The sequence below is a fragment of the Alligator mississippiensis genome, chromosome 5 (genome assembly GCF_030867095.1).
Source record: "Alligator mississippiensis isolate rAllMis1 chromosome 5, rAllMis1, whole genome shotgun sequence".
In the NCBI taxonomy this organism is placed as follows: domain Eukaryota; kingdom Metazoa; phylum Chordata; order Crocodylia; family Alligatoridae; genus Alligator; species Alligator mississippiensis.
The window spans coordinates 161,798,561-161,807,731 of NC_081828.1; the positions used below are offsets into that span (position 1 = coordinate 161,798,561).

A 9,171-nucleotide genomic window follows, 5' to 3' on the forward strand; every position below is an offset into this window, starting at 1 on the left:
TTTAAATGAATAAGCTTCTGAACATAAAAGGAGGAGTTAAAATGTCTCATTAATGTTAATTATAGCCTAACTGGTAGAATTCACACAATAGTATGGGTAAGCCAAAGCAAGTTTTTGTAGTGAGAGGATGGGTATGAGTGCATGGGATGAAGAAGAAATGTTTATGGCTAATTAAAATACAGTGACTTTGATTCTCTTGACCCTCTAGTTTTTTTTCCCAGCCTGTCTTAAATAGAAAGGTAATATGCAGAATCTAACTGTTCTGAGACCCAGCAATGCAGTAAAATTATTATGAACATAATCTAAAGAAAATTAAAATGTATATATTTTATATGTATATATTTAAAGCAAAGGGTAGGAAAGAAGAGTTAATTATAACCATTTTCTTAGCTGGTGGCCTATTTATGCTCTCCCTTACCCACTATTCTTTAAAAAGGGGTTTGGTGGGAAATTGTGCCCTCTTGTGATCATAAACAATACAGCATACAATTTTTTAAGGTTATATACAGGGGTGTTGGTTGTAACCGTGTTGATCTAAGGACATAGGCAGACAAGGTTCTTTGGGTGAATCTGATATCTTTTATTAGACCAACTTAAATAGCTGGAAAACAATTCTTAAGCAAGCTTTCGGGTTCAAAAACGCTTCGTCAGACTAAGGAAGTTTCTGCAGTTGTTCTGTGCTCTTCCTGAATGGAATGACTTCCTGGATGAAATGAATTACTTTTCATTCCATCCAGGAAGAGCACAGAACAACTGCAGAAACTTCCTTAGTCTGACGAAGCGTTTTTGAACCCGAAAGCTTGCTTAAGAATTGTTTTCCAGCTATTTAAGTTGGTCTAATAAAAGATATCAGATTCACCCAAAGAACCTTGTCTGCTTAAGGTTATATATACACTCAAATCGCTAGAAATTCACACCCTATAAACAAAGTCCAAGGTGACCAGAAGCAAAATAAGGTGCTTAATAATCCCCCCTCCCCTCCCCCAACCACTAGAATCCCTAGATAAAATAATAGTTTATGCCAGAATGAATTATTAATAATAGATATATAATATATTATGTTAGATGTGCATTGATTAGTTTATAGAATACTATTATTTCTGAACAACAAAAATGATTCAGAGGTTAAAGTATGAAACAGGATAAAGTAAGAAAAGAATAAATGCTTTAAAATAGTGGGTCTGATGTGTGAGGTCGAATGCACTTACACTCTTCTTTGTATTTCTGTTTTGTGCACATCAATATTGGTCTGTACTGTATCACTATACAAGTTGCTCACATCTTTCTTTACAGTCTTTGAAAAAATACACAACATATCATATAATTCAAGGCATGAAAGTAGGTGAGTAAATCCCTGCCCCTGTTGAAGTCAATGGGAAGATCCACCTTGTATCTTTAACGATTGAGGTTCCTAGTCATGGAAGCCATGGGAAAGTTTCCTACTAGTTTGAGTAGGTTTTGGATCAGGTCCTAAATGCACAAATTACATGGAAGTCCTCAAATTAAGACTTCCACATCATTATTAATGCAGGGGTGTGTGTGTGTGTGTGTGTGTGTGTGTGTGTGTGTGTGTATTGTATACTATCCTTTAAATCTAAGTTTCAGGAGTGTGTGTCTGTGTCCACACAACTGAGTTAGCATTGCAGGGGACATTGCATTTCAAAGTAACTGATTTTGTATACTTCAATCCATAAATTTTTTTACAGAGATGACTTGATTTAAAAAAAAACCCCAAGAATTCCCATTAAAATTATCATTCATTCTTAAAAATCAAAAAACAAAAAGCAATGTTTCAGCTGGCTGGGTCACTGAGCCCAGAGCAGTGAGGCTGCCAGGCAAGCTAAAGGAGACTTCACTTTTTATTTCTGGCCCCATATGGTGCCCTGTTTCCCAGATGCTTTTTTTCTTTTGAGCTCATGCACCCAAGTGCTCCCTATGACCAGCCATGAGCATTTTACAAGGAAATGAATTCCAGGTCATACTGACCAGCATAGTCCTACTCTATCAACCATCCCTCTATACTGGGATTTTTAATCTCCACTCCCTCTCAGCCCTGGCCTCTTACACTTCCCAAGTCTGCTGTTACTGTTACAGTTTTATACAGGGACAGACAAATGTGTGCTGAGCAGAGAACAAGAGCCTGTGGGTCCTCAGGAATAGTGAGGGACCCGCTCTCCCCTGAAAGGGGTCTCCTCTGGAACATCTTTGAGAACCATCCTCTCCATGTGGCTGCCCTGTCTAATCCCCTTGCCCCAATGGGAGGAGAAGCCAAAGCTCTCCTCCACGTAGGAGCAGCCTGATTTCTTGTGGAGGTGTGTGAGGGTCCTGGCACCCTGTGTGTAAAATGCCATGCAGAGGAGATGGTCCTCATTGCCCACTAAGGATACTGCCAAGCAACCAGAAGGCATAGTCCTTGTTCAGGCAAACTTCACATAGAAACTAGAGATGTAGAACCCCAAGCTTTGACTGGGAGTATTTAAATAAAGATGTTTTAGTGCAATCGGGGCATAGACATGGGCAGGGATGGTTTTATCTCCTCACTTACTCCCTATAGTTACAGAGTGAAAAAAGCAGCAGCTGATCTAGCTTTCTTTGCACCCCCCCCCAAAAAAAAACACCCCAAAACAAACAAAAACAGAAAAACCTCTCCCCTTTGGGCTGGCAGCAATAAAAAGGCCAGTTTTTAAACGTCCTTCTTCAAATAAAGGTTAAGACCAGAGGAGGGGTTGTAACAGAGCATTTTCAGGGGCTGGATGGCATGCAATTTCCAAAGCGTGGTACTTTCAAGGACTTTGCCTGTTTCTTTCTAGCTGCAGTTGATTTGGGACTGCTGAGACGGCGGGTGTGCTGGAGGCAGCTGTGCAGCTAGGACAGATAGGAGGGGTTAGGTCCCACAGACAGCCACTTGCTGACTGATGATAGAACAAGGCATTTCAGGACGGAAAGGCACCCATCAGCACCCCTCTCCCCACCATCCAGCTCCTTCCCTGGGCAGAGAAGTGATCCTAAAGTCCATGCCTCTACAACGATCGCTTTCTCCACAGCCAGGGATCCCTTTCTTCCCTCGGGGGGTTGGTGAGGATCGTCCCAGGGAGCTTCCCTCCACGTGCCTTTGCAGGAAGGAAGAGCAAGGCGGCCCCACATCCCCCGGCCACCAGCACGCAGCCCTGGCAGCGCAGTGCGCTGGGGAGCGGGGTGGGACTCTCTCACTTTAGCACCAAGCTGCTGAGATGAATGATTGTGTTACCAGCATCCTTGTGTGCTACCGTGTCTTACTCTCCTGCTTGCTTATTTTGGGCGCTGCCCCCGCCTCCTCCCAACCTGCCCTCACCAGGGGTTTATCCCTCCCCTCCCTTCCCCCCGGCGAGGTAGTATTTGGATCACCCACTTGCTCCTCTCCTTTCCCTCCCCACTCAGGGAGGAGCTGCCACTCGAAGCAGTGCAACTTTTGAAATCCCAGCTGGCAGCAAAGCAGCAGGACAAGGTAACTACCGTCCTTCAGAACAGCCCCCCCTCCCCCCCATCCTGCGCCTTTCTGGTCCCCCAAAGGGTTGTAAGTGTCCTAGGGAGTAATATTTCCAATACCCCACGTTTCTCCCGCTCTGTAATAGTAACATCCACTGTCTTGGGGAATCCTATATCTGCGGTGGGGAAAACCAAGCTCTGCCCCTTTGGGAACATAGGGAAGGTCCATTAAGGTGGGCTGAGAGCGCCTGTCCTGGTCACGATGGGTGACATAAGCAAAAAGCCAAGAAGAAGAAAGCAGCGCTTTGTCCAGAGTGCTCTGGGCAGCTGCCTGGGGCTGTCGGGGTGCCGCTCCTTCCCCTGAGAGATCTCCCCAGCTGCATTTTACCCACCACGTTTCCAAAAAGCCAAGGGATAGAGCAAACTTTGGTATTTAAATCAAAAGGACCTTCCCACCTCCCTCCCCCGCCCCCACCTCTAGCAATTCATAGCAAGAATAGCAAGGCATAGCGGCTAAGCAGCCAACTCCTACCGGCCCCGCAGATCCCGGCTTTGGCCAAGGAAGCAAACGGCCTCAGCCCGGGCGAGGGCATATCCTCAGCTAGGGGGAAATGGTCTAGCTCTTTTGTCAGGTATCCAGGTTATAGCCGTGTTGGTCTAGAGGAAAAAAGGAATCATAGCTCGTGGTAGAGGTGATATCTTTTATTAGAAACTATTTTGTTTTGCATTTCTTTATTTTTTATGTTTTTGTTTTTGCAAAAATCTAGCTAGTCTAATAAAAGATATCACCTCTACCACGAATTCTGCTTCCCAGCTGTTGGACACTCCGCACCCGTTTAGGATTTGGCCCCTACTCCTCTCTGGGGCTGGGGCTTTATATTGGTAAAGGACGAGGATTGAAAAGGTGGTGGGGGGGGGAATGATAGTAATAGTAACCACTAACAGATTTTTTTTATTTAAATAATGATTTCTCCCTTTTTCTTGGAGTTTCTCCCTTTTCCTCTGTGTCTCCTGTCTGGCCGGGGATAGGCCTGATTTTTCCATACTTTATTTTTCCTTCTCACCCTCTCCGCAGAGGGGATCGACTCTGTGCATCCTTGATTGCAGTAGTACCGCTCCTGGGCTCTCCGCGAGGTATCCGGAAAGACAGGAGCGCTGGGATCCAGCGAGCGAGGGGCTGATGTAGCAGAGCGGGGCGGAAAGACATACCAACTCCTCCCAGGGGGATCCGACCGACCCGGGGAGCCACGGCTCTTTACATGCAGTGAGGGTCGGTCCCGTGGAAGGCAGGGCCAGAGAGCCCCACACGCTGGCTGGGGAGATTAGATGGCTGGACTTTTTGGTCCTTTCTCTGCCCTGGATAAAGGAGTGGTGGGAGGGTTGCTGATCCCTTTCCATCCTGAAATGCCCTGTTCTGCCATCAGCCAGCAAGTGGCTGGCAGTGCTACCCCCTCCGAGCTGCACAGCCGCTCCCAGCACACGGGGATTTCATCCGGCCCAAAGCAAGCGGTAGAAAGAAAGAGGAAGGACCACACTGGAAACCGCTCCGTCCTGGGAAGGAGCTTGGATGGGGAGGGGCCCAAAGGGTTAAAATGGCAAGCAAGAGCAAGGACAAAAAACAGGATCGGTGAGCAAGCCCGGCTGCCCCCGAGGCAGAGCTCAGCCGCAGCCCCCACCACGTGCAAGCATGCGGCTGTCAGGGCGATGGACCAAGCGCGGGGGCTTTGTGTCCCACGCCGGGGGGAGCTGCATGTGCCCCAGGGAGCGGATCGAAGGAGTCCCCCTCCTGTCCCCCGCGCCCATGACATCACCCTGACAGTCCCGGCTGCCCAAGCCACCCCGGGCTCCCTGGGAAAGCCGGGAGGTGCGAGGGGAGGCGCCCGGCGCAGCAGCGGGCCCAGGCCCGCCTCCCCCTTCCCCCCGGCCGCCAGGCCCGGGCCGCGCTGCGCCCAGCCCCGAGGTGTAAAGTGACCCGGGCCCGGAGGGGGGTCCGCGGTGTGTGTGTCGGGGGGGATCGCTTGTGAATGGTTTGAGAAGGGCTCGGGGGAGGGCTGGGGGGAAGCGGAAACTTTCCTATAAAACTCCGCAAAGTCCCTCCTCTCCACGTCAGGCCAATGACACCGCTGCCCCGAGCTTTCCGCCAGCAGGAGCTATAAGAGCCTCCAAGTCGGCAACTTTCTCCCCATCCCGGACACCTCGAAGGGGCTCCGCGGAGGGACCGGGGGCCGCCGTGATTCTTCTTCCTGGGGGTTTCGTTGTTTTTATTCCCCCCACTCCGCGTCTCCCCTTCTCCTCCCGGCTCCCCATGCCCTCCCCCCTCCCCCCCAAGTGAGGTCCTCCCTCTCCTCCTCCTCCTCCTCCTCCTCCTCCCCGCAGGCCGAGGGGGAGCGGGCGGCAGGAGCCCCGCTGCGGTGCCCGGCGCCCGTGCTGTGCCCCCGCCCGCCGGCCCCGAAGGATGATGCAGCAGGACGAGTCCAGCTCGCCCGTGTCCCCCGCCGACGACAGCCTGAGCAACAGCGAGGAGGAGCCCGACCGGCAGCAGCTGCCCAGCGGCAAGAGGGGCGGCCGCAAGCGGAGGTCCAGCCGGCGCAGCGCGGGGGCGGCGGGCGACGAGCCGGGCAGCCCGGCTCAGGGCAAGCGGGGCAAGAAGTCGGGCGCGGGCGGCGGCGGCGGCGGGGGCAGCAGCAGCGGCGGCGGGAGCCCGCAGTCCTACGAGGAGCTGCAGACGCAGCGGGTCATGGCCAACGTGCGGGAGCGGCAGCGCACCCAGTCGCTCAACGAGGCCTTCGCCGCCCTGCGCAAGATCATCCCCACGCTGCCCTCGGACAAGCTGAGCAAGATCCAGACCCTCAAGCTGGCGGCCAGGTACATCGACTTCCTCTACCAGGTCTTACAGAGCGACGAGCTGGACTCCAAGATGGCAAGCTGCAGCTATGTGGCCCACGAGCGGCTCAGCTACGCCTTCTCGGTCTGGAGGATGGAGGGCGCCTGGTCCATGTCCGCCTCCCACTAGCAGGGCCGGGGCCCCCGCAGCACCCCCCGGGCAAGGAGACCTAGGTAAGGCCTGGGCTGGGCTGGGTGGCCACCGCCTACCTCTTTCTTTTTTGGCGGGGGGGGGATGAGGGGAGACACAGGGCAGCTCGGGGTCCTCCTCCTCCTGGGCTGGGCTGGGCACCGCAGGGCACGTGTGCGCCCTACAGTGCCCAGCGCAGGCCCTTCCTCCAAGCCAGGCCTGGGAGGGGGCTGGGGCTGCTTTAGTCACCAACCCTTTGCAGCCCGTTCATTTTTTTTTAACTGAAAAGGAAGGGAGGAAACTTGCGCCTAGGGGATGTTTCCCAATGTGCCCTTCCCAGCTCCAGGCCCCCATCCATCCCCCTCCCCTCCGGCCTCGAGTTGCTGCACATTGTTTCGCGGTGGCGTGTCCCATCCCGGCGCCTGCAAAGCAGCGGCACCGATGACTCCTTTTTTTTTCTTTTCCTCCCCCTTTCTCCGCACCTACAGCCCCACGCGTCTCTCTCCGGTTTCAGTAACCAGTCTTTCCTCCCCCTCTCTGGGTTTTTGCAGATTTCCCAAAGAAGGAGACAATGGACAGTCTAGAGACTCTGAAGTCGGATAAAAAAAAAAAAACCAATTAAAACAGAGCATGCCAAGGATTGTCTGGGAAATTAGAAGAGCTAAGTGAAAATTCAAGCAGGGCGTGGGGAGCACTTAGAGAAAAGGACATAAGGGGTCTTGGACAGTGACTTCCCAGTGGGCTCTGAACAATCCACCCATCTCTACATTCTGATAGACGTCTGAACAGATGCTTTTTTTTAATTATTTTATTTTTTGGTTTTTTTTTTATTTTGACGAAGAATGTTGGAATTTTACTTTTTTTTTTTTACTACTTTTTTTTTTTTTTTTTGCATGCATTCCCAAGAGGTCGTGCCTATAAGCCACTGATGAAAGGAAATAACATTCTGGTGGACTTTCTTCGTTCTTGAACGATCCTAATGAAACCAACAAAGCAAATCCCCGTAGAGACGGTGAAAAACTTTTGGAGGGGAAAAAAAACTGGGCTCAAACTGTTATATGCAAACCTACCCGGTGCCTACTTTTTTTATTATTATTTTTCCTCCGAGAAAAAAACCCACAAACATTTTATTTATTTATTGATGACCCATGTTAAAATGCAAATAGATCCGGTGTCTAAATGCATTCCTATTTTTATGATTGTTTTGTAAATATCATTGTATATTATTTTTCTGCAATAAAGAAATATGATTGAAATTTTAAGAACCTTCAGGTTTGGTCTATGTAAAACTCAGGGGCGAAGCTGGAGATAAATACCTGCTTGTTGAGCTGTAAAGACACCCAGGAGAGAGGGGAAACCAATATAAACAAACGGGGCGAAAAACGCAAATAAACTAGCTACTGACAGACACAGGCGTGTTATTTATAGAGACAGCTTTATTATTCTGCTTTGGAGCTCGCTGGGCTCCGGGGTAAGATATTCTCTCTCTTTTCTTTTAATCAGATTCCCAATAATATTCATTAAGCGAAGAGCAGAATTGATCGCTCCTGCAATGGAAATGCCATTCTTCCCTTCCCCCAGGTTTTTTGCCTCTGAAGTGGAGGCAGGAATAAGGCACATGCCCCAGCTCCTGGTGCTCGGTTGTTCGGTTGGGACAGGATGGAGGGCAGAGAGGGGCAGCAATTTTAAAGAAGAGGCATTAAAAGTCAAAGCGAGGGGGGAAAAAAGAAGGAAATAGATCTGTGGGTGGCATGCAATCATTTAATATTTTTAGTTTCAAGAATACAAAGCTAGTTTGCCATGTGCAGAGGGGATACAGGAAACTAAGCCTGTTTTCCTTTCTTATCTGTAGACAGTAGCGCTTCGTTCAGTTTTGTCTTCGTTTTTTGTAAGCCTTTCTCGTTTAAAGTCTAATATGCGCAATTGTAGAGAAGAGTGGATCTTCAGCTTTTAACTCTCAGAATTACAGTAAAAATAGTAGCTGCTAAAAATACAAAACAGCTTGTCTAGTCTCCTTATCAGGGTCTTTGTAATTTTATTTGTAGCCAATCGGTCACCAGAGAAGTATTGCTATATATAGATAAATATACCTATATATAGATAAATATAACTATATATATATTATATAGTATATATCTATATATAGATATACATATATACTATATAGATATAGATATACTGTTACTATTCTATATCTATAGACAGATAGACAGATATAATGTGTATATATATATATACTGTTACTATACTATATCTTTATAACTATAGCTATGGAAATAGATACATAGATAGATCTATAATAGCTAGATAGATATATCTAGATAGATATAGTCTAGTAACAGCTATATCAGCAACAGTTCTTTGTTGATCTATGGGATACAATTAAAATATATGTGTATATTATATATATAATATGCAGAATGGATCTTTTCACAAGTGTTTCGTAGGCACGACTTCTTGAGACTTGTTATATATATCTATCTAGCTATCTATACACACACATATATAACAGTCTCAAGAAGTCGTGCCTACAAAACACTTGTGAAAAGATCCATTCTGCATATATCTGTTATAGATATGCAGAGATATCTACAACTGAAGCATTGCTTCTCAGCTTTCTGCCCGCAGATCAGTCTCAAAGTAGACGTGGAGCAGCAGCGATTGCTTTTTCTTTCTTCCTTGGAAATTACACT

The 9,171-nt window shown here is 48.4% G+C and overlaps 1 protein-coding gene across 1 annotated transcript; it reads left to right on the forward strand.

Moving 5' to 3' along the window:
• The first annotated feature begins 5,541 nt into the window (after window positions 1-5,541).
• On the forward strand, window positions 5,542-7,743 carry TWIST1 (twist family bHLH transcription factor 1). Its single transcript, XM_006259759.4, has 2 exons — window positions 5,542-6,522; window positions 7,030-7,743. Exon 1 carries the CDS (start codon window positions 5,921-5,923, stop codon window positions 6,476-6,478), a length of 558 nt encoding a protein of 185 aa, XP_006259821.1. The 5' UTR covers window positions 5,542-5,920; the 3' UTR covers window positions 6,479-6,522; window positions 7,030-7,743.
• The last annotated feature ends 1,428 nt before the right edge of the window (window positions 7,744-9,171 follow it).